The 25,392-nt window shown below is 41.2% G+C and overlaps 1 protein-coding gene across 1 annotated transcript; it reads left to right on the forward strand.

Moving 5' to 3' along the window:
- Positions 1–8,340: 8,340 nt before the first annotated feature.
- pik3r5 (phosphoinositide-3-kinase, regulatory subunit 5) lies at positions 8,341–24,100 on the forward strand (the record flags this gene model as incomplete). Its single annotated transcript, XM_079264579.1, has 17 exons — positions 8,341–8,440; positions 12,175–12,290; positions 12,390–12,458; positions 13,435–13,573; positions 14,053–14,122; positions 16,462–16,636; positions 16,726–16,894; positions 16,978–17,046; positions 17,131–18,026; positions 18,298–18,423; positions 18,598–18,729; positions 18,857–18,950; positions 20,278–20,354; positions 21,229–21,322; positions 21,582–21,664; positions 21,951–22,066; positions 23,950–24,100. 17 exons carry the CDS (start codon positions 8,341–8,343, stop codon positions 24,098–24,100), a joined length of 2,676 nt encoding a protein of 891 aa, XP_079120705.1.
- Between the last annotated feature and the right edge of the window lie 1,292 nt (positions 24,101–25,392).

Below are 25,392 nucleotides of genomic sequence, written 5' to 3' on the forward strand. Positions count from 1 at the left end.
GCGTGTCCTCGTTGAACCCGACCAGGGATGCAGGAGTCATCACCACTGTAACGTATTAGTTCCTTCCACTCTCAGCGGGCTCTCATCCAGCTCTCTGTGTAACCTCTGACAATGACCGGAGCCCTGAGCAGACGTGTCCACTGTGCTCGGCTCGGCCGCCTCTGCTCATCCGGAAAACCTCTCGGACACAAAGCAACTCTGGGAAGGAGGGAATGTGGGGAGAAAGGGCCACATGGTTGAGCTGTTTACATGGAGAGATGACGGTATTGTTGAGTGGAAGAAAAGTGAAGTGCTGTGGGATAATTGAGTTTCATTCTTGTGACCCTCCTGAACTTGGACTTCCTCCCCTGAAGCCAAGTTTAAACTGGACTTCCAGGTGTTTGTACAGTATCTATACGGTACTGTAAAGGTTTTCACGCATACTTAGTGTGTGTAAATGTAGATAAAATGTGTATGTTGTCTTAAACTAGATGTAACAGTTGTTTATTGTGATTCAGGATGTTACAATAAGCAAAGAGCAGGATTTATTTACATGTTGCACAGCGCCTGATCCGGGTTTCAAGCCTGCAGGGTCCACGGTTTTACCAACCCGCTGCTTGTGACGCATTTCTATTCTATTCTATTCTACAGTCATTTAGCAGCGCTTTTATCCAAAGTGACTTACATATGAGTGAGAACAACACAAGCACGAAATCAAACAGTAGAGGACATGGTAGGAAGGTGCTGGTGGACGCAGGTCCTTCCGTGAAGTGCTACAGGCTTTTGTTTGGTCGGAGAGTCCTCTTTCTGATATTTAAAACATGTGTCTCTGTGATTTTGCTCAATCTGAGCCTCAGATGTGTTTACAGTGGACTTGCATTGTGTTTCCTCCTCCCTCTGAACATCTGTAGCCAGATGTTGGCATCTGTAGGGCATGTTAAGCCCATCAGATGCTTCTCAGATGCTTTAACTCCTTTTTAATAAGACGAGGGGATGTTTAACTTAAACAGTGTGATGTTTACATTAAACATTACCTGACAGCTACAGCCAGACGTGGAGTCACGTCTTCAGACTGTATCGCAGATTCTTTTTCCATAAATGAGCAAAAACTGAAACCAACACGTAGAAAGGAGTCCAGCTCCAGAGAACGTCCTGAACGACGCCGTTTTACTGAGCAGAGTTGCTCTGGTGTCGGATCTCAGGCAACATGTTGATGCTAATAAAACCTACACAGATGACTGGTTACATTTTTAGCCTTAAAATGACTCAGAAGTTCCTTTAATGACGGTAGATCCAGCCTGTACTGCTGCGTCTCTGTGATGGATGAGGTGCATGCGCTTTCTGCTGGTCGACGCATGCACGACGCTGTGTGTGGCATCAGGGTGCAACACAGAAATGTGTAAAGAAAAGAGGGTGTAAATAAGACAAAAAGGTCAGAATGTTCTGTTTTTATGACAAGGACAACGTCTTAATGTGGCCAAAACACTGACGTTTCCTGCAGAACAGGTTTTTACTGTGTCCTGGTAGTAAAAAGTGAAACTTTCTGGTGTCATTTATCAGATTTTTGCCACAACCGCTCTTTTCTTTTGATGTGCTTTGCATCATGTAGTTGGTAAGTAAAGCCGGTCAAAGCTCAAATAATTGTCCTGGTTAGAATATAAAGCACTGCATGATGTGTTTATTTCATATAGAAAACAGATTTTTACATCAACACTGATCAGCAACTGGAATTCGCAGATTAAATCCCAAACCTGAGAGACTGGGATCAGACCAGCTTGCCCAGCGTGTTGGCTTACAGTACGTTCCCAACGTCTCTTTGTTTCTGAGGCGCCAAACGTTCCTTCAACCCTTTAAAGTGATCATGACTGATAATTCTCCAGGTTTTCTTCAGGTTTTGCTGCTTTTTGGCTCAGTTTGAGTCCAGTTTATGCATCCGACCACTTCCAGAGGAAGTTTTGTTTGTGAAACCACATAACAATGACCTGTTAATCATTCAGGCATAAAAAGCACAAGGTGTGGAGCAGCATTGTGTCTACATATAACACACAGCCTACCACACACTTCTCAGCAGCCGACACATTTGTTCTAATTCATGACTTAAAATAAAAAGCCCTTCTGCACAAACAAGGTGAATCTTGAAGAACTGGAGGCTACAAGTGTGCATGCTTTGCAGCGGGACCTTTGGAAACATGACAGGTGACAGGACTGAAGACTGAAGAACTCTGAAAAATCCTTTTAACCCTTAAAATGCCAAACTGTTTCTGCCACTTTACTCTGCCTGTTTTATTTTTTTAATGTGAAAATACATGTTTACCCTTTTAATCCAAGTCAGCATCCACCCATGTGTTCAGGACATCCAGTCTTCAGACTGCGGGGCTAAGGACGTTAAAAGAACGTATCAATCGATTAATCAGCATAAAGGCCAACGAGAAGAAGGAAACTGTGTGGAAATAACGTGCAGCTCATTAGTGACCAAACCTTTTCACATCTGCAGATCTCTCATGTCAGGAGACAAATAACTGGAAACAAACAGAAACTGTTTACGCTGCGATCCTCCACTAAACCAGCTCCAACTGTGCACCTGAAACATCTTTTTTCCAGCCAGAGAGGATCAATATTAAGTTTCTTCTTCTCAGACGCACGTCGAACGTCCCGCCCACTCGTTGACCTCCAGCTGCTCCTGATTGGACATCGCCATCATAGCAAACTGATTCATCAAGCGCTTGATAGGAAGTGGTTTCATCATCATTTCCAAGTCAAAACGCAGATCTATTAGTAATGATTGGGTTTTTTTTTATTTCTTAAGAATGTGTGATAAATAGCGGTGTTATCGCGGATCAGTTATTTGTGGTTTTACTGTATAGTCTCTGAATAAACACTACAATTTGTGGCTGATTGTAAACTTTGTAAACAGGATACACACGCCTAGAAAACTTACGTGCATCATCTCAAAGGTGCGCTATCTACCACGGAGTTGCACGGTTCCTGACAACCTGCTGACAGTAAGCGATACCGGCTGTGTCTGAATATTGACCCTATCCCCTACGACGTCCTCGCAATGTTTTCCAATCGTTCAGAGAGAAACAAGTAGTGCACTCAAAATTCATCTTAAAAAGTAGTGAGCATCGATGGTCGCCAGACGGGCGAACATAGACCACAATGCATTGCATGCAGGAGCTCAAAGTGGCGCAAACGTCAAAGAAGGTTAAGAAAAAATGATCGGTTGTTGATCCTTATTGGTTGAATTTAAAAAATGCAAGAAAGGAAAAATAAAATGCAACAAAGGAAAATAATATTTTCATATGAGTTTGCACACATTTGGAACGACGCATAGTGGTTGCCATGGTGACAGTCATTAGTCACGTGATCTGCGACAAGGAGAAAACAGCCAGCTTTGTGTCTGAATGAGTTCATCATGTCGTGCAGCCCTGTGAAGTAAATGAGGGGTGAGGGACCGGCGCGGAAGTTCGCACACAGACCCAGAGCTTTAAGGGTTAAAAATTCTGGATAAATTCCATGGAAACTCGTTCAGGAATGTTTGGTTTGCTTCAGAATAGAATCTAATCGCATACGAAGCTGATTGGAGCTGTTTTTACAGTGTTTGTGTTTGCAAAAGTCTGAACAAATCACTGCAAAAATGAAGTTTTGTGCATTTCTGCTTGTCTCCTGTTGTCCAAGTTGTCAGAAATCAAATCTCTTCCTAAAACCATCTTTTCCATTTGGCTTTTAGATGTTTGTTGTTTATTTATGATGATTTTAGTCATTTTAATTGACTGTTAGTTGTTTTTTTCCCCAGGTTTCATCGTTTTGCTGATGTTTTTTCATGTCATGAGTCTGCTCTTGCAGCTGTTATCAGTAACTTTGATGATGATATTCTGTGTAAGACTTTGTTCCGGTGCTTTGTAGATAAAGTTGGACTGGATTGGAAAATGCTGGCGAGGAGACTCGCTCGATTCCCTGCCTGGCAGGCCTCTCCATCTTCTTTTTGTTCATTTTAAACATGCAGTTTGTGTTATTGTGTGAGTTTTATTCATCATGTGAGTGGGTTTGTGAAGCGTGTGTGAGTAATCCATCAACGCATTTGATTCGCCAGCCGTCGCTTCTGTGCGAGTTTCATCTGAAGGGGGGAATTCGTGACACTACTGGGGAAATTTTGACAACACGTAATGCCAAAGCTGCTTTTGATGACATTACTCATTTCTGTATTTGCTCTCTGTATGTCTTCACGCTATTATCGAGGTTCACTGATTAATATCAGGAAAGATTTTGCTTTCTGGCGGTGCAAAGATTTGTTTGTTTAACGAAACAAATTAGTAAATTCAGTTTTCATGTACAGAATAAAATAATTTCTAATTACTAAAGTTAAAATAACGATTTAATTTCAACGCACAAACAAAACTTTTGCTCAACTTAAGAAAAAGTCAAGTTTTTTTTCAGAATTTTGCATTTTTTTTTCTCCTTTTTCAGGGAACTTTTTGTTCTGCTTTATAAATTAAGACTTCTTCCAGCGTTTGCACATATTACGGAAATGTTGAGCATGAATCATAGGAAATGTTGAAGATATATTAAGCAGTGACACACATCAGCAACATTATTTTTATCCCTGTTACAGAGAATCTAAGTTAGTGGTTCTGGTATTACCTGCCTGTTAAATGTCAGACAACTCATTTCCAACCCAAACTCTTTAAGTTCATTTACATACTATGTCTGCGTACTGATAAACATGACTGAAGGTGCATCCGGGGGGGGGGGGGGGGGGGGGTGCTCCTCTGAATATGAATATAAATGTTTAAGTCCATAAAACCACAGAAGTCATGCAGTGAGACCGTTCGGGTGTAGACATGTTCATCAGGAAATACTTCCAAATACTGCCGTCTAAAAAAAAAATCTAAAAAAAAAAAAAAAAATCAGTCCAGCACAGGGATGAATATTAGAGCAACATTAATCTGTGTTTGAGGGAGAAAGAAGTGGCGTGAGGAATGATGGATCCTGGACAGAGTGTAGAAACGTCTCTGCAGATGTTTTCTCAGCAGGTTTTACACTGAAAACACTGAATGCAGTTTTATTTTTTTAAACTACTTGATGCAGTCAGATCCAGATTAAGTGGATTCTCTGGTAAACAAGCAAATGGATTAAAGATATGGATTAAAATGGGAATTAAAAAGGTTTTGTTTCTGGATGTTTTCCATAAAAACCTGCTCTGAAGCCACCATCAGCCAAGAACCATGAGCGGACAAAGAAACTGCTGAGTCACTGTTGATGAATGATGTCCGCGCTTGAAATTAGATGATTTCAACCAGGAAGACCCTGACTAAACACAACTAGTTTAACCAATGAACAAAGCTAGTTAACTAGTTAACACAACTAGTTTAACCTGTGAACACAAGTAGTTTACCAGTAAACACAACTAGTTTACCAGTAAACACAACACATTTAACCAGTGAACACAACTAGTTTAACCAGTGAACACGACTATCTAAATCTACAAAAATCAGCAATATTGAAGAATTGTGAGAATCGCAATTTAAATTGAATTGGCACCCAAAAAAATTGGAATCGAATTGAATGGGAATGAAAGCATATCGTCACAGCCCTATCAACCAGTTAACACAACTAGTTTAACAAGTTAACACAAACAAGGTTAACAAGTTAACACAAACAAGTTTAACCAGTTAACAGAACTAGTTTAACTAGTTAACACAACTAGTTGAACAAGTTAACACAAACAAGTTTAACCAGTTAACACAACTAGTTTAACAAGTTAACACAAACAAGTTTAACCAGTTAACACAACTAGTTTAACTAGTTAACACAACTAGTTGAACAAGTTAACACAAACAAGTTTAACCAGTTAACACAACTAGTTTAACAAGTTAACACAAACAAGGTTAACAAGTTAACACAAACAAGTTTAACCAGTTAACACAACTAGTTTAACAAGTTAACACAAACAAGGTTAACAAGTTAACACAAACAAGTTTAACCAGTTAACAGAACTAGTTTAACTAGTTAACACAACTAGTTGAACAAGTTAACACAAACAAGTTTAACCAGTTAACACAACTAGTTTAACAAGTTAACACAAACAAGGTTAACAAGTTAACACAAACAAGTTTAACCAGTTAACACAACTAGTTTAACAAGTTAACACAAACAAGGTTAACAAGTTAACACAAACAAGTTTAACCAGTTAACAGAACTAGTTTAACTAGTTAACACAACTAGTTGAACAAGTTAACACAAACAAGTTTAACCAGTTAACACAACTAGTTTAACAAGTTAACAGAACTAGTTTAACAAGGTAACACAACAAGTTTAACCAGTTAACAGAACTAGTTTAACCAGCTGTTCTTCTGCTGGAAAATGCTTCATCATCACTCTGTAAACATCTGGCAGAACATCTCAGAGCTGCTTCTACCATCATCATCCTCGTTGTCCACGGCAGCTGATGAAGGTCCTGCTGAGGCAAACCAGCTTGTTTTTTTCCTTTTCTCCTACAGTCATCACACAGTTTCTCTGAGCCTCCGCTCCCTTTTCTTTCCTCGGTTCTGCATCCAGCTGCTACTAGTTTGAGGGATGTGATTGGTTCAGCCTGCTGTCATTTAAGAATAGAGCCAATGAGCAGCAGCATTGCAGCGCGGTGTGTTTCATGGACCGGTGGTCTAGACAGAAAGTTCGGTGCTGACTGTTTGGATGAATTACTCAGACACATGACATGTCGTTGGACCACTGATCCACCATGTGTCCTGGACCAGTCAGACCAGTAAATAAACTGTGTGTTGCTCTGTCCTTGGTTGTGTAAACTCTCAACATAGTTTAGAACCCCCCCTCTGCAGTTTTCTCCTCCTCCAGCAACAAAATATTTAACCTCCAGTCCGTCAACGCTCGAAGTTCGGGTCACATTTCTGAAACGAACCTGCAGACAAGTCAAATAAATCCTTTTCACTCACGTTGAACTGCACCTTTAATATTTACTGTCTTATTTTTTAACCAGTCAGTGAATCTTGCTCCTGACCTTGTCCGGCCGTGAGGCAGCTCACTTTGTTTTTCATGTTTTTAGTTGAGGAAAAGTAAAGAATCTCTTGATGTGATGCTGAATTCTCAGTTTGAGCCGTTTTCAGGCCTCTGCTCTGAAAGTTGCGTTTATAATGAAAAGGAGAATATTTCTGAAACCACAAGGTCTGTTTGAACACGTTCAGAGTCGTAGAAAAGGGAATACTTTGGGGATTTGTTAGGATGTGTAAATATCAGGATACCTGCTGCGGGATGAAGACGGCACAAATGAAAACCGCTTCAGGTGATAAAATGAAGCAGAACAGACTGAACAAACAGACGTTTTGGGTCCATTTTGGCACCATTTGCTTTCAGAATCCAAGTTCTGTTGTGGACGTCATCATCAGTTTTTATTTTCAAACTAAAATATTTGTTGTTTGTCATGTTTAAGGCATGTGAAACACATTGCGGCCATGTGTCTGATCTGCTTTTAAACAGGTTTAAAATAACTTTCTGCTTTAAACAGGGTGTTTTTTTTGGTGTGACGGATCATTGTTAGGGGAATTTGGAAATGGTGAAACGCTGCAGCCAACAGTGAAAACTGGTCACTGGACCATTTTCAGCAGATCAACTTCTGTTTTTTTTTTTTTCTATTCTTGGTTTTCCTGTGTGATTTTACAGATAAATATCTCTTTGATGTAGTTAAAGTCCAAGCTTTTAGGGTGAGTTATCAAACATGGCTTTTGTGAAAAATCTCCAGAAACAAGAGAAAAGACAAGTGAGATTTTGTCAGATTGGCTATTTAAAGCAGTTGTGTGATGAGGAGACTCATAACAGAACCGAAACAACTTGCCACACCTGGTTTTTCCTCAGTTGCAGCTTGAAAAAAACACCATAAACAGAATTTAAAAAGAAAAAAAAAAGTGAAGTTTGTTCTCTCTATGAGTGAGTGGTAACAAAAAAGAAAAGTTCTGGTTATACTGGTAGTTTTTTAGTCAGAACTGGTCTCCATGCATGCTTAGATGTGATGCTGTTATTGACAGGAGGCTCACCAGGTGTTCAGGTAGGTGTTTGGCAACTCCAGCAGCCAAACACCAACAAAATTCCACCGAGATCTCTCTTCCTTCTTGTTTCCTTATATGCTTTGTGTTTAATCTTTCTCTCATTTTCATACTTAGCGGGTGATCTGCGTTTATGCAAAGCCTGTGCGATAACGCAGCCTGATGTCCACGAAAAGAGAGAGGCGTGTGTGCACGTTTGTGTTGACACAGCGTTATATTCCACGGAATACATGAGTGGGCACAGTGTACAAATGATGATTAATATCGCATCTATTTCCTTCTCTTCTTCAGAACCTGAGTGGTGAAGATGCAGCACACCTCATGCACGGAGGACCGGATCCAGCATGCTCTGGACCGGTGTCTGGACGGGCTGAGACAAAGCCCCACGGCGGCACACCACTGGAACGGTAAGACTCAGCAGAGCTTCCTGCAGTGATAATGACAACATTTCTACAGGGTAAACCAGCGTTTTAGCGTTATCACATCACATTTATTACACTGGATGATGCAGTCGGAGAATATCTTTTTACACCATTTCATACCGAATAACTCTAAACATTTGCATTTATAGTGAGAATTATAATCTTCCTGTGTGAGTCTGGAAAAACAATGCATTAGTCTGTTCATGTGCACAAACCTTTACCATGATCAGAGGCGAATAACAACATTTAGTTTAGCATATGGACTGGAGGAAATTGGAAACTATCCTTTTGTTTGTGGGAGTGCCACAAAACAAAGGAGGTAAAACCGAATCCCCTCGGTGGAGATGTAAGATTGCAGATGAGGGAGTAGACCTGAGCTAGCTCCTCAGAGGACGTAAACAGACGTAGCAGGTTAGGATGAATCAAGCATTAGTTTTGCATCCTGCATGGCTGGAAAGACAAAGCCAGGTGAGGAGGTGTGTCTCATAACAGTCCTGGAGAAATAAGAAAGAAAAAAGTGGCTTTGAAAACACAACCGATGGCAGCTATCATTTGCTTTTCGCACATCGGGGAGGGGTCTGAAAAGGAAACTCGTCCTTGGTGTTTGTGCTGTTGGATAAAAGCTGATTAAAATGCAGCCACTGCTTAATGTTGCCAGATGGGATCTGATGGAAACTGTGGGAGTGAGTCTGCACCACACACATCATCCTGGACCTCCTCATCTGTTTTCTGTCTCTTTACTTGGCAGGTAGTCACGGCCTGCTTGTCATGCTTTGTTGCTGACATGCTGCATGAGGCATGCAAAGCGTTGCATGCTTCGCTCTTCGCAGCGTCTAAAAAACAGTTTCACAGATTGTGTTCAGAGTGTCGCCTCTGACAGAAAGCAGTTTTCTGTTCGTGTTTTCTCAACACCAGTGGCTGTGTGTGACACACACTCAGGCAGCTCATGGTGTGTGTGCATGCAGAGCTTGTTGTTGGTGACAGTGTTGCTTTCAGATCACCAGGGGAGCGTATTATTGGGTGTTGGAGGAAGTCGTGTGAATAGACAGCTGGGAGGAAGTGGTGGTACAGACCGCAGTGTGTAAGTGAGGCATCATGAGGCAGGAGTTACTGTGCTGTTGAAAAAAACAGAAGAAAAAAAGAAAAACAAGGTGGAAGATCAGCTTGGCATGCAAGTCGACCTGCGCTGTACAAAACCATGCATCGGTGCAGACGTGCCTCGGGTTTCTACCCTGAAACACCGTGATGACGTCATGAAACGATGCACACGCAAACCCACACTCTGGTGTGTTTTTCAGTGTTCATGCTGGCGTTGCCTTCACTGTTTTAGGTTGTTTTCTCTTGCCAGTGAGCAGCAGGGTGAAGTTTCCCGAGCTAGGTATCAGACGATGCAAACAACACGCTGCTGCTTTGAGACGTTCGGCTGCTCCTTCCAGCCCTCTGAGAGAAATATAGCAGCAAGCCGATGCTAACGGAGAAGCGTTCATGTGAAAGTGTAATAATAAATAGTGTTGTTCTGCCTTGTGTGAAAGTATAGAGAGTAGCTGAGACCAAAGACCAGTAAGAAGTCAGCTGCTTTCATTTCTCTCTTGTTTTGGTACGTGTGACAGACTTCAGGTCGCTGTGGTTTTTAGATTTATTATGTTGTTTTTCTCAAGTTTCTGTTCAAGCTGAGGAAAAAACTGCCTGACTTCAACATATTTATGCAAATCTTTGTCTCCATTTTTAATTATTCTCTTTATTGTCACCCCAGTGATAATCTTGAAACTTTAGTTTGCCTCAATTTTAGCAAAATTTACTTAATTTAGAAACTGTTTAGCTCCAAAACAGTTTCGAAATACTGGAAATAAACTGCTAATTCACCCGTCAGGAAACGCATCCTGTCATGTCCTCATGAAACAAAACACCCATTAATCTACATCAAGATTCAGATCTGTTAAACTATGAATGTAATGTGGCCACAGGACACTTCATCAACCATCACCTGCCCGTTGTTGGCCTTTTCTTATATCTTATCGACTGAATCTCTGAGTAGTGGTGTTCCCCAAGGTTCTGTTATGGACCCTCTGACGTTTGATACCCTGGTGACGTCTTAGGGCCTAAGATGTCACCAGAGATGTGTAAAAAAAAAAAATGGCTTAATGAATAAAAAAAACATTTTCTAGAGGTTGTTTAGTATAGTTTTATCACTCATGAAAATAATTGGTTTGTTGTTTATTATTTGTAAAGCAATGAACAAGTATTTGTATTATATATATATATCTCCCTTTTAATTATTTTATTCTCTTGGTGATTATCTACAGCTCTTTGTTTCAGCTGTGGTTGTTACAAAGAGCTTTATAAATAAAGTTGAGTTGAGTTAATGCCTTCATAAGCTGAAATACTCTTAGAAATCACCTTAATTCCATAAAAACTGGGTTTAAATTCAGTTTCTACAGCTGAATACTGATGAGATGCTTCTCCTTCGCCTGGCTTGTTGGACTTGTTTATGTCTGGAAAGTGCCTTTAGTTCACTTTGTTGTGAATTGGCACCATTCAAATAAAGTTGACTTGAATTGAATAAGGAGATATTCTGGTTTCTGTCTCATCACTTCATCTTCTGGTAAATTTACCCTTTAAAATCTTGATCTACGGTTCTGTTTTTATCTGTCTGACGCCTTTCTAATGAACCTGGTTTAGATGTGTTTGATGCGTGTAAACAGAAGGACATTGACATCAGGTGTGTTTTACTGTCATTGCTGCAGTTCCCTCTTTATTTATTTTCATAAATATCATATCTTCTTCTCACAGTCTCAGTATAAACTGAAGGTCGCATCAGCCAGTGAGGCATGTGCTGCTAATTTGCTTCGTTTGGTTTGGTTTCCATTTAAATGCTTGCCGTCCCTTTGACCATTCTGTGCTGCTTTCGGTCGGTGTGTAGACGTACAATGCAGAAGCGGCTACGCTGCATGATGATCATACTGAGTTTGTCCTCAAGCGTTGCAACAGTCGTGCTTTGTCACTGCTCTTTGCCGATCTATCGAAATGATTCAGTTTGGCCAACTTTAATCCAGGAGAAATAAATAAAACAATCACATGGTAGCAAGTTTCAAACCAGATGGACAGCTTTCATCTCGGGAAAATGAAGGATGCTGAGATTTTATATCTGACGGTCTTCTCGGTAGCGCCAGATATCCCCTACACTCCTCTTCAAACTATTGAAGCGTTCATTTTATGTTAAATGGTGAGCCTTGATTGTCTACAAGCGTGTTCAGACTATGTGCTTGTTTGGAGATTGACCCAGGAGGATGAAGAGGGCGAAGCCTGAAAAAGTGAATAATGAAGCGTGATTGTAAAGTATAGGCAGCAGCCGTGCTGGACAGCTTTATTTTAAGGCAACACTCAGTTTCACAAGCACCATTTAGTCCACTTTGACTTGTTTTTCACCATCTTTCATCCACTTATAAAACTGTTGTTGCCAATCTGGAAAAGTCCCTCAGAAGTCTCGTGTCGCACGTGACCTGCAGCTGTTCGAAGCCCACCAGCTTCATCTAAAGGTCTTCTGATCTGGCTTTGTTGTTGTCCTCAAGATTGGTTGTCAGAATTGTTTGTTTTATATGTGGCTTTCAACGTTAGCGTTGCCTTTTAAGTGTTTCCCTCACATTGTTACGTAGGGTGTGTATGTATCTATGTAGAACCTGTGCATTGACTGATGAGTGTGTGTGTGTGGTGTATTTCAGTGCTGATGTGCTCGGCGGGTCAGTCCATGAACCGTTGGAGTTTGGAGGAGCTGGTGAAGAGAGACCCTGAGAACTTCCTCATCCTTTTACAACAGATCATCAGGAAGACAAAAGAGGTGAGGATGAAGAGTGTTGTCAAGGAGATTGTGTTGTGGTGTGTTAACTAATCTGTCTTCTTACTCTGTGTGTGTGTGTGTGTGTGTGTGTGTGTTCAGGTTCAGGAGCAGTGTCAGTATGAGCTGGTGGCTCCCCTCGCCATCATGTTCTCCTCCACGCTTCTGCAGGTACAGACTGCTCACATTTAGATGCCATTTGTTCTTTTGACATCCATCACACCCGTTAAGCATGTTTTCTTCCACCTATACGAGGGATCCCTATTTAAAAACTCATTGTCATTGTACTTCCTTATTTACAAACCACTGTGGCGTTTGCTCGGTGCTTTGGTCAATGTAATGCCTGAAGTACAAGAAGTACTTGAAAGCATAAAGTTTACTGACCTGTGAAGACCTCTCCTTCATAATCGTTGTGTGTTTCAGTCATGCAATCAGAAAACCTTATAGAGGAATGCGTCATATTTGGTCTGCAGGTCCTTTTTTTTTCTTCTTTTCAGTAGGAAGTGAGAGCACAGGAGTTTGTCCAAAACAAGAAATGTCACATCTTTGAGGTTTTCCAATTACGTGATAAATGTACTTTTCACTGTTTGTCACAAAACCTGGCAAGTAAGAAGCTTCAGCTGCGAAATAGCATCACATTATTGCACTAAGATGTGTTTTTACCCCACAAGTTGAGTAAGTTACATCTGTCCATTAATAAAAAAAAAAACAAGGAAAACAACGAAGCAGTAATACAAACATGGAGAAAAAAACAATGTAATGGTTAATATGGGTTATACTGTCCACCCAGCGGAATGCCGACTGTCCTCTGCCCTCTTTTAATATGTATATATATGTATATATATACATACGTATTTCTATAAATTTGTGTGTGTATATATATATATATATATATATATATATATATATATATATATATATATATATATATATATATATATACATATATATATATAGATATATATATATAGATATATATATATATATCTCAAGTTAACTATCTACTGCACTATTGAATTTCCCTTTGGAGATTGATAAAGTATTTTTCCTTTAATTTCATTTCATATGTGTGTGTGTATGTATATGTATGTACATATAATATTATAAGGTATTATTATATGTTAACCGGTTTGTTCTTTGCTTTCAGACACCGTTCTGTCCCCCAGACACAGAGATCATTGAGGAAGCTATCGAAGTGTTTTCCTGCTTCCTCACATGGCCTGAACCTTACAGCAGTGTGTGCAGGAAACTCCTCTCCACGCTTCAGCTGGAGACCAAAGTCCCCGGTAAGTCCAGTTGTGAACGACATCCTCCTGGAGAGCAGTGCTGCTTCTCTTTCTGTTCGTACAGCCATTGTTCCAGCACTCCCCCCTGTGATGTGTCAGAGAAATGCATTCAGAGTTTTTCATGCTGAGTGACAGAGGACAGGATGTTAGAAGCTTCAGGTTTTATCAGCACTTCTTCATTCTTTGATGATGTTGTCTGTAAGTGGACGTAACTGCATTACTTTTGAAACCAAAAGCAGAAACTGCATGTAAACTCTTACCAGGAATGGTTAAAGGAAGTGGCAGTACACCGGCTGAAGTATTACATTTAAATAACCTGAAAACCTGAATGAATGTTTGCTACCACAAGTTGGCACGTTACATGACTGGAGTAGGAGGACCTGTTTTTAAGTCATTTCACTTCCTTTTTAAATGTGCATTTTGTAGTTCAGATACCTGTAAAGGTATTTCATTAACAGTTTTTTCTGCTTTTGTTGCAGGAATTTCCTTTCAGAGACTGGTCAGGGAAGAACAGGGCCTTAACACGTCTGACCAAAGCTCCAAAACCATGTGAGTCAACATCAAATCACACCTCATCTTCATGTGGGAAATTTTGCAATTAAATGCTTCTCACATTGTGTTTCTTCACTGTTTTGGTAGTTTTGAGATTTAGAGATTGAAACTTTGCCAAAAAAAAAAAGTCATGAAATATGTGTTTTGTCAAATATTTCTGTGTTGCAACAATGCACTGGAAAGCCTGTTTATTTTCTTTTTTAAATGGAGACACATTTATAAGGAAAATTGATTTGTGGGATGAGCAGGAGGGCTGATTTATGTGGGTTCCATATGTTTTCTTTTCACCAAAGTTCAGTTCAAAATCACAGGAAGCTGGAGTCTATCCCAGCAATCATTAGGCGAGAGCAAACGGCAACCTCGGGTGGTTAAAAGTGAAGCCAATGCGGAAGTGCATAAAACTGCAGTTCCCTTTTCATCCACTAGGGGCTGCAAAACAAAGCAAATCCACATAGACTCCCATGTTAAAAAGACCAACTTCACAGCAGAAATAAACATGTTTACAGCCTGGTTCAAAAATCCATTTTAGTTTTAATAGGTCAGGTTTACCTTCATGACAACTGTGGGGGGAGTGAATTTTTTTCTAACTCGCCCGTTTAGAAGTAATTTAATCTCAAAATTTGGCATATTTAGGGGCGTGTCCTTTTGATTGACAGGTACCCGATCTCCTGCTTCAAGTCAGAAGAATGTAGAACAGCCGCGGTTTTTAGCCGATTAACAACGTGACTTAGCTTTAGCCCGCTTACCTCCGTTAGCTGGTTAGCTCCTGTTATCTCCAGATTAGCTCGGTTAGCTCTTAGCTACAGAAAGCTTGGAGTTCGCTCGATGTCAATCATCCACCATGACGCTCACAGCCCCCCTTTCAGCTCCACCTCTTTGCCCATATTTGTATTTTCCGGGTGAGACGACACGCATTCCCCTGCCAAGATGGTGATGGTAGGAACCGCCCACCGAGCTTCAATTCAGCTCTTCAGAAACCTACGGGTGACGTCACGGAGGCTCCGCCCATCTCTTTATATACAGTCTATGAGTGAGAGGCAAGTACACCTGGACAGGTTGCCATCCATCACAGGGCCAAATTTATGTGGGTTGTGCCCATGAAAAACTCACCAAATCTTCTCTGCATTACCAGACAGCAGCTTGTTCCGCTGCCGACTCATAGAACCTCGTCTGGATGTTTCTCTGTACCGGAGGCGGTGCAAAGGAATTCACGTCTTTTCTCCGTTGTTACTCTTCTCATAAATGAATTGCTTTTTGGCATAAACATGTTCAAAAACTCACCAAATTTTGAACCCCCAACCCTCACAAATCAGAAAATTTGCATATTTTTGGTTTTTCGAGGTGCAACAGTCATCTATTTTTGCAGCCCCACCACTGCATGTCATCGGCCTTCATGGAATTTGGTACATTTATTCTACATGCCAGGGCAAACAATGGCTTAAACCCAGCAGGAAGTCGGCCATTATGGGTCAAAGTCGCCATTTTGGTGTTTTACTGACATCTCATTAGATCGAACTCGTAGAGATTTCATCAAACTTCTACCTAAATAGCTCGGGATGTGGAACGGGCAAATGTGTTTAAAAGTTACCAAAACTTTCGCAAAGGAGTTGACGTGTCGAAGGGGTGGGCCATAAAACTTTGATTTCTCGCCATTATAAACTTGCTATGACGCCATGTAAAACGAGATATCTGCACTAAATATAACAGGTATGATGCCAGTCATACCTGAACACATTGGAATTGAAATGGTCACGGCCCCTGGCAACAGGAAGTGACTCATTTTACAGCCTAAATGATCTAATGTGTGGCTGGAGGCGAGGGCAGGAGCGCCGTGGCAGCGAGGTTGCCAGGGGCTACGCTGGTAAAACAGGCCAAAGCGGCGCTGGAGGTCTGAGGCCTTCATCACCACTTGCAGCTTCCTTTTTTTTTCCAGGAGGGCAACCCATGTGCTAAACTAATCTGCTCAGAAATGCCTTTTCCTTCTGAGTGTCACACCTTTCAAAAGGAAAACATCAAAGAGACTTAATGCCAAATAAACAAACAAACAATCTATGCATCAATCTATTTCCAGTCCAGAACAGTTTTATCCTTCATGCCTCTGCATTTTATGGTAATTTTATTTCTGTAAAATGATTCTTTAGCACAGTTTCATTTGAATCAGCTGAAAGACGTGTACAGTAGGTGGTTAGAACTGTCATAAAAATCCCTTTTCATACCCTACTTTACTCATCAAACCTCAAGACTGTTAGACACTGTTACATCCTGTTTACGTCCTATGCTCTGTGACAGCGTGCACGCATTCAGAGATCAGCTCTGACGCCGTTTGTTGTCTGCAGGACGGTGTTGCTGATGAACCCCGGCGAGGTTCCTGCTGACTTTCTCACGGTGGCGGAGCAGCTCAGTCGCATTCAGCACTCGCAGAATGAAACCTATATCACCTTGGTGAAGCATGCCTTCCAGTCCGCTCTGGGCACAAAGTACCCTCTGCATGGCATCCACAGAGCCCTGCAGGTATGTCCCTGGCTACGCATGACCCCCCCCCCCCTCCTCTGCACACGTCACTCCTTCACTATGAAGTCATTCCTTCGTTTCTTTTAAAGGCTAAAACTGTGGATGAGCTGGTGGAGATTTTCTCTTTGGTGAGCGACCTCCTGGAGACAGCTGCTGTCATGAGTGACCCGCTGAAGGCCCGGAGTCATGTCATCCAGGGGCTGGAGGAGCTGAGGGAGGGGCTGAGGATCCCTGCATCCAATGGGAGGAAGTCTGATGGTAAGGGATACTTCCGGAGACATTATGAGCTGCGTGTGCTGCGAAGCTTTGTGTATTCAACCTGTTTGTTTGTTTCCTTTCAGGAATGCTGCAGACATTGCCGCTGCCCACACCCAAATGTTACATGTTTCACTGGGAAAAAGATAACTTTGGTAATTTCTGCAACTTGAAATGGATATTTTTTTGAGTTCTACTCCTTCGTGGCTTCGTTTAAACATGAATGTTTTGGTTCCCAGATGTTCTGAACACCCTCTTGGAGCATCAGCCGGACGGACGGCCTGTGGAGGAAACGGAAGATGACTTTGACGACGACGAGCATGAAGTGACAGAAACGGATTTTGATGAAGAGGAAGAGGAGGAAGACAAAGAAGAAGAGAGGCACGGCGTGAATTCATCTTTGATATCCATCATCCCTAATGACTACAGCGCCAGCCACCGGGCCTCCACCTTCTCCACCATCTCCTCCCTCTCCACAACCTCCAAAGACTCCATGTTCTCCACGCTGTCCGTGGCCTCCGAGTCCTACCCTCCCTCCCTCTTCTCCGTCGCTTCTGGAGCTGATAGCGACTACTTCGAGGATTCTGACGACTACATCTGCTCTTCTCCCGTAGCTGATAAATGCTCCCCGAAGTCGACCAAACCTTCGGCTCGTCTCAGCCAGCACTTCTACCGACTCTTTATCAAGCCCAAAAACCCCCGGCTGCTTTCCCGAGCCAAGAGTTTAGGAAACAGCGAATCAAAAGACCTTTTAGTGGTTCGAGAAACGCGATCCAATTCGCTTCCCCAGCAGGTCAAGTTATTTGGTCCTGAGCCGTTGCTCAAGCCACAAAACCAGACTCTCAGACATGTTTGCTTTCGAAGGAGGCCTATTCTGAGCAGTGACGAGGACGGCAAGAATACGACGCTCAGGGTGGTGGTGTTTGGTGCGGACCATGTGGCAGGAAAGGTGGCGCGAGCCTACAGCAGCCTCAGGATGAAGGAGAGCACATGCCCACGCCTCAGCAGGGCCTTCAAGCTTCAGTTTTACTTTGTGCCTGTGAAGAGGGACTCGGCAGGAGGGGAACCTGGACATCGGAGGGCTTCTAGTCCACTCATACTAAATGGATCTCCAAAAAAAGCAGCGCCGTGTGCCGTAAGTGGAAGAAAACAACATTGATCATTCATATCGAGCTTCCTTGTCGGGGGAAACACAGTAAATCCACATGAGTATTGAGCTTTTTAAGACCTTTTCCAGGTCAAACACATTTAAAACTACCTGAATATATTTTTTTGAGGCAGATTCGAGTGTTTCAGTCAGAAAAAAATCCCAGATCTGTTGTAAAAGAAATTCACATGGACATAATAAAGTAAAGAAGTAAAAGAAATCATCTATTTGGCTTTAATTGTTGCTGTTTCTCCAGCAGGACCTGAACCACGCCAGGACAGGCGACAGCACCAACGACATTGCACACCTCCTCGGCATGTTGGACCCGTGGTACGAAAGGAACACCCTCAGCCTGCTCAAGTTACCTGCCAGCGTGGTCTGCCAGGTACACCTGGAATCTCACCTTTCCGTTTCAAGTCAGGTTTAGCCAGCAGAGAGCTGCTGTGAAATTCCAGTTCTGGCTTGGAAACCTTTAAGCTGTGTCTGATTGTTTTCTACTTTCTGTGTTTAACGTCATCCTGTGGTGTGAACTTATTTAAATGTGTAAATGTCGTTGCAGCAAACCTCAAAGACAGAGTCTGAGTCGTATGACAGCTCGTACGAGCAGCGCCTGCCCATCCTGGCTGACTTGGTGCTGTACTACTGCCGCTACGCCGCTCGGCCGGCTCTCATCCAGCTTTATCAGGCGGAGGTTCGGACACGCTTCTACATAAAATACACAGCTGTGATATAACAGATGGCAAACTGTGACAATGCATGATTGGTAAAAGTGAGATTTCCAGTTCAGGAAGTGATGCAGGGTGTGTTTGGTTTTGCAGCTGACGTTAGCTGGTGGAGAGAGAAGAACTGAGGTGTTCGTCCACTCGCTGGAGTTGGGTCACACAGCGGGAACACGAGCCATCAAGGCCATGGGTGAGCGCCAAGCAGACACATCTCCCAGCAAGCCACACAGTTTTACATGCAGTCAGATGCATCATGGTGTTCCAGCCAGTCCAAGGGTTCCTGAGCGCAATATACGGAGCGGAAAATACCTTCAGTTATGTCAGACTGGCACACGGGAACGTTCCAACAAAAAGATGCCTTTATTTTTACAACAAAAATAGCAAACAATGATCTAACAGAAGACGTCTGATCTGAAAAACAAGTCAGAGTTAATTTGGGGGTGGGAAAATTCACAATTTTATTTTTCTTCACAATTTTATAATCAATTTATTTGTTTAAAAAAATCAAAAAAATTTTTTTTCAAATAAAATGAATCCATTATCAAATTTTTGTAATTTTCATTGTTTTTATTGATCCTTTTACTTGTCTTCTTGGGCATTATAGCAGCAGAATGATGGTCCAGCTACTGTGTTGTTTTTTCCTAACTGAAATCAAGAAAAATTACTCGCAAAAAGAAGTTTTATTAAACAAAATGTTTGTTTTTAATTACAAAAATCATCAATATTGAAGAATTTTGAGAATTGCAATTTAAATCGAATCGGCACCCAAAAAAAAAATCGGAATCGAATCGGGACAAAAGCATATTGTCACAGCCCTAGAGTTAATAATGGGGAAAAGTGAGCAAACGCCAAAATAACAAACTAAACAAAACAGATCCAATGTTCTGGGTTTGAACTTACCAATGCAAAATACATGTGAAAACAAAAAAACCAGGTTCTTACCTCCTTGTCGAACAAAAACAAGAGAAAACTCAAACCAAACAGGCTCACAGCTTTTAACACTATCTCTCGTTCTGCCAGCCTGACGCAACGCGACACGAAGGATGCGACGCCGCTTCGTCCCTCTGAACCCTCCAGCCAGACACGCTGTTCTCCTTCCTTTTAAAAAGTAGCGAGCCAATCCCGTCCCGACTCGCCTCCTCAGGCGCACTTCTGGAAAAAAACAAATAAGAACACAAGAAAACATCCACACAAGACGACCGCAGTCATTGTGAGACTAAGTTTGTTTAAGAGGAACTTCTTATGTGACACGATTAAAGTCACTTCTACTTTCTTGGTTTCATTTGTCACCAAGCTGCAGCTTTCTTCGGCTTCCTTATGGAAGAAGAAGTTGTGGGAAACTATTCAAGCCTCTTGTCCAGACATCTTTCCTCCTTCCCTCTAACTTTTGCACAATAACACATTTTTTTCCAGCACTAGTTAATGCATTTTTGCAGCCTTATGTTTGACTGCATTATAGAACTGTAAGTCTCAGGTGCATCATTGTTAAAGGAGTGTTTCCTTCCTGCTTCATTTAGGTGCTGCAAGTAAACGCTTCGGCATCGACGGCGACCGGGAAGCAGTGCCTCTAACACTGGATGTGATGTACAACAGGGTAGGTTTAACCACTGTTAAAAGTTTCATTTTATTCAGAAAAGTGGAGTTTGACCATCAGAAGAAACACACCACTGACCTTTTGGGTCTCCTCTTTTACTGTACATTCAGCTTGTTTCGGTCGCTCTTACTTCCTGGTGTGAAGCAGACGATGCACCAACACGTGGTTCAAAACACCTCATGCCTTAACAAAACTTTGCTGTTTTGGTCAAAGTGGTGCAAACAGTCTGCGACGGGTAAACACTTCATCCTCTTGGCTGATGTTATAAAAGACTTTAATCCTCCATTAAATGCACATTTACCTATTTCAGTATTGAACCAAGTTAAAATCTGCTGCAGTTTATTTATTGATGCAGGAAATTCAGGACTTCTCCTGTTTGAGAGCTTGTTAAAAGTCCTGCCAGCCTCACAGGGAAAATAAACGATGTTAGATCTGCTGTCTGCCAGCAGAAAAACTGGTATTTTAAACAAAATGAGGCTGGAAGTGAAAGAAAAGTAGCAGCTGAATGTCCTCCATGTGTTCCTCTCCTCCAGGATCAACAGCACTGATGAGATAAAAACATCTTTACTCATCCAACCCCACGCGGGAAATCGGATCAGAAACATGAAGACATAAAAATGATCAAATTAAAATAATCTGCAAATCAGAGGGTTTAAAAAAAAAAAAAAAAAAAGTCCCCCCCAATGTCAACCAAATGAAATTAAATTAAATTTACATCAAGTTTTATACAAATTCTGAAAATCAAAACACTAAATTTGCATTTTCAAGGCAACAAGTGAAGCCTTATTAAAGGGTTTGGGTCGACTGCAGCCGTTTCTCCTGTGTGCTGCTTTTATTTCCAAACTTTACTCATCATGTATTTCATCTTTTTCAGGTGGTGATCAGTGGAAGAAGCCAGTGGAAAAGAGAAACTAAAGTCTGTACATCCGTTAACTTAATCAAAGCATGCAAAAATCCAGAGGAACTAGGTATGCAGCAGCTTTTTTTACTTCCAACATTACCGTAAGCTTTTCAGTGGTGTGACGTGTGTGTTCTCCTTTAGTCTTATCTCATTACATTCACCGTTAAGTTTTCATTTCAGTGGGAAAAAATGAGGATAAATCTTTCTGTTAATTCCCTGAAACACAATGACTGGGTGTAGTTTTTATGACAAGCTTTTGTGATGCGATACCTCCTGTAAGGAAAGTATCACCAGATTAAAATCTAACCCAAAACAATCTGTGTCAGATTCAAAGATGGAGTGCCTGCAGCTCAACATGACTGAGGTGCTGAAGAGACAGAACGGCAAAAGCAAGAAAGGCTACAACCAGGTAAGGCGAGACGTCTCTGTGGTTTGTGGTTGAAGCGGCGCTGCCGCTCCGTGCTTTCACAAACAAGCCTGCCGCAGTGTTTGTTCAAAGGTGTACACATCAGTTTACTGTCAGCTCAACGCTGCGTCTCGGTTTCTTTTCATGCTTTGGGTTCAGAGTTTTGCATGGAGACATGAACTATCAGACAAGCTGCAACAGTAACGCCATGTTTTATGCAATGATTCATTCTGGAGGAAAGATGTCCATTCATGAGCTGCAGCACGGTTTGCTTGTCTCATCCCTGCAGCAGCTGAGTGTGACTGAGGTGAAGGTGGACAAGGTGCAAGTCAGCGGGGCTGGAAACACAACCTTCGCTGTGTGTCTGGACCAGGACGAGAAGAAAATACTACAAAGCGTCAGCAGGTATGGAACGGAGAGCAGCTGGTGCTGATATTGATAGAGATGGATGTTGTGCTTTCATGTAGGATGCAGCTGAAACCGAACCCTGCTGGAGTTTTTTCGTGCATGTGTGGCGCGCCTGCATCTGTGCACTTTGTGCTGGAGTTGAAACAGGTTCAGCTTGGGTGCCCTGATGTGTGACAAGACAGCGATGCATCGAATCAGAGAGAAGCAGAACCAGATCTCGGCTTGTCTGACAAATTCTCAAACTGTAGAAAGAAGCTGGGTCTGATGGTTTTGGAGTCGTCCCAGTGTCCAGACTTCCATTTGTCCCTTAATCAGACATGGCTCCTAAAATCTTACCTCATCAGGGTAAACCCAGCGCTTTCTTCTGGCACCTGCCCACACCATCATCATTTATTCATAAAGCACTTTAACATCATAATCATAATCATAATGCACCCAAAGAAGGTAGAAGACAGAAAAAACACAACAAGTAAAAATAAGAATAAACTAGAAGAATACTCTGAGAGACGAGCAGCTCGTTTTACACCACGGTGTGAAGAATCCTGTGTCTACAACACCTTCCAGGTCACTTCCAACACTTTCTGGTTTGACTGGGACACCAATCAGAAAGCATCTGCCCCAGAGTTTTATGTAAAGTTGCAAACAGGCAGATGAGACAAGAACAAAGGGTCCTTGGGGGAGGATTATAAAAAAAAAAAAAAAACCTGTCTGGGTGTAAAAGTCAGATTAAAATCTGATTTAAACTCTGCAGGATCAATCCTTTATTATGCTTTTTATTCTGTAGCAGTTTGTGGTTTGGTATCAAATGTTTTACTTCAAAAAGTGCATTATCAATTAAATTTATTTTTAATATTATAATTATTATAATTATTATTATTATTATTATTATTGTTGTTGTTGATGATTATGATTATAATAAAAAATTATTATTATTATTATTAATAATAATAATAATAATAATAATGATAATAATAATAATAAAAATAATAATAATAATGATAATTATGATTAGAGTAAAAATTGTATTATTATTATTATAATTATTATTATTATTATTATTATCATTATTATTATTATTATTATTATTATTATTATAACGTTCACACCTTCAAAAAGATCAGAGAAAAATGTCTATGTGTGTTTTTCTGTTTGTTTTGGACAAGAATAAACAGAATAAATGTTTTTTAGCAAATGGATGAAATATGAAACAGTGGTGTTGTAACAAACACTTAGTTTGGGAATGTAAAACCCAAACTATCGGTAAACATGCTAAGGCAGGTTTATGTCCACACTTCTTAAAAGAAATGCATCAAAGTCGCTGCAGATTTACCTCCAGCAGGTGGTAGAGCAGAACCTTAAAGGGTTAAAAGCCCCGAAACAAAAGTTTTAAAAATAAATGAGAAAATCAAGCTGGAAGAAAGTGACAGGAAGCTAAAGTTGGGATGATATTCTCTCCTTTTAAAAGTTAAAAATCATGTTACATCCTTTTATACCAGCAGAAGGCCGACTGCGTCACTGTTTCAGGGTTGTGTTTGGACATTTTCAGGATTTCCCCACTGCAGACGTGGGTATGAGGTTAGCTAGAGGAGCTAGTGTAGCTGGACCAACAGCTGGGTAGGTTTCTGCTTGCCTTGCAGCTGGACCTGATTATCTGTGTGCACCTTGCTCTACCTCTGCAGCAACCTGAGCTCATGCTCCACGTTAGCAGCGATACACCACCTTTGTGAAGTTCTTTGTGAAGAACTGATGCTTTAGTCCAGACAGCTTCCTCCATTATAATCTAAGACAACTGTTTCTTAACTATTTAGAATGTTTTTGTTCTTCTTTGGAAAAATATTCTGTTGTTCCTCTAACCATCGCTGTTGCTTTGTCTTACAAAGGTGTGAAATATCAGTGTGCTACAAACCTGACAGCTCCACGGACTGGAGGCTGAGGAAATCCCGGACTTCAGCGCAAATCCAGCCTCTCAACCCCACCTTCTGCTCCCTCCTCTGCCTGCCCATCGTCACCTTCAGTGGAGCTCTTCCCTGACTCCACAGGGTTTTCTGGACCTTCCATTTTGCTTTTTTTTTTTTTTAAACCTCACAGACTGCAGAAGAAAAGCACACGCGATGGACGCTTAAACTTTTCTGTCATCTCTGAAGCTGTTTCTGGCTGTGGAGGGCAGTGTGATGCAACGCTGAATGACTTGCACAGAAAAGGCACATCACAACAAGAAGAAAACCAAGAGTGACCAGAGACAATAGTCCTGCTGATGCTGTGCGATGCTTCTCAGTATGATGCAGTCATTCAGTGTTATTAAAGGAACCTTTCAGGTGTTGGTTCTTCTTTGTGCTTCGGAAGACGAAACTGACTTTAGCCACAGTGATATGCGAATGTTTTACAGTCGATGGGGGTGAGAGGGTAATATCTGAAGTAAAATTCCAATTCACTGTGTGTTGCTGTAAATCAGGGTCCAGACAGGAAAAATTCTGCTTTGCAAAGGCTTCATGTTGTGAGACTAACAGATTATTGGATCATATCTGAGAATGGACACTATAGATGTACAATATGTAGATGTCTTGGTTGTAAATATTATTTTATGTACTATAGCTTTAACACAAAATCAACCTGTTTTTTTGTGACTCTTTGTTCATACAGTTGGGTATAATTTCTTCTCATTTGGGTTAATTCACAGTAATAACTGCAGTTATGATGATGACCAGCAGAGGGCTCTGTTGACTTTTTCACTTGCAGCGCAGATAAAAATCATGTCGACTTGGTGAAACTTCTCATTAAGTGTCATTATGATTACTGTATCTACTGTAACTATATATTATGGAGTAACATAATCTGACTGTTGAAGCACTTCATCAAGGACACAAATGGAAAATGTGGTGCTATGACGCGCATCTTCCTTGCCAACTGATTTATTGCACTTTTCACAATGTAAAGAGTGACATTAAAATCTTGTCATTTTGTGTTGTTAAGGATCATATCCTGATTACTTGATTTAAAATGAAGATGCAGCCCCAATTGATGGATGTTCAGTGATGAAAACTGGTAATCTACATATTGAACTCGGTACTTTGTTTTTTACATTTCTAAATAAATGTCTGACACCAGTCCTTTTCTCATAAAGGCTTTCTCTGACAGCAGTTTTACAGATGTTTCCACATCAGCCTAGATGAAAACACACAGACTGTGACAGGAATAAATATGAATGCATGCACATTGCCAGATGGCTACAGTGTTGTACAGTCAGTGACCAGCTTGTTGTTGAATTTAATACTATTAACATTTTTATGATCATTTTACCCCTCATATAATTTCTCCAAGTACCT

The sequence above is a fragment of the Telmatherina bonti genome (genome assembly GCF_933228915.1).
Source record: "Telmatherina bonti genome assembly, chromosome: 3".
Lineage (NCBI taxonomy): Eukaryota > Metazoa > Chordata > Actinopteri > Atheriniformes > Telmatherinidae > Telmatherina > Telmatherina bonti.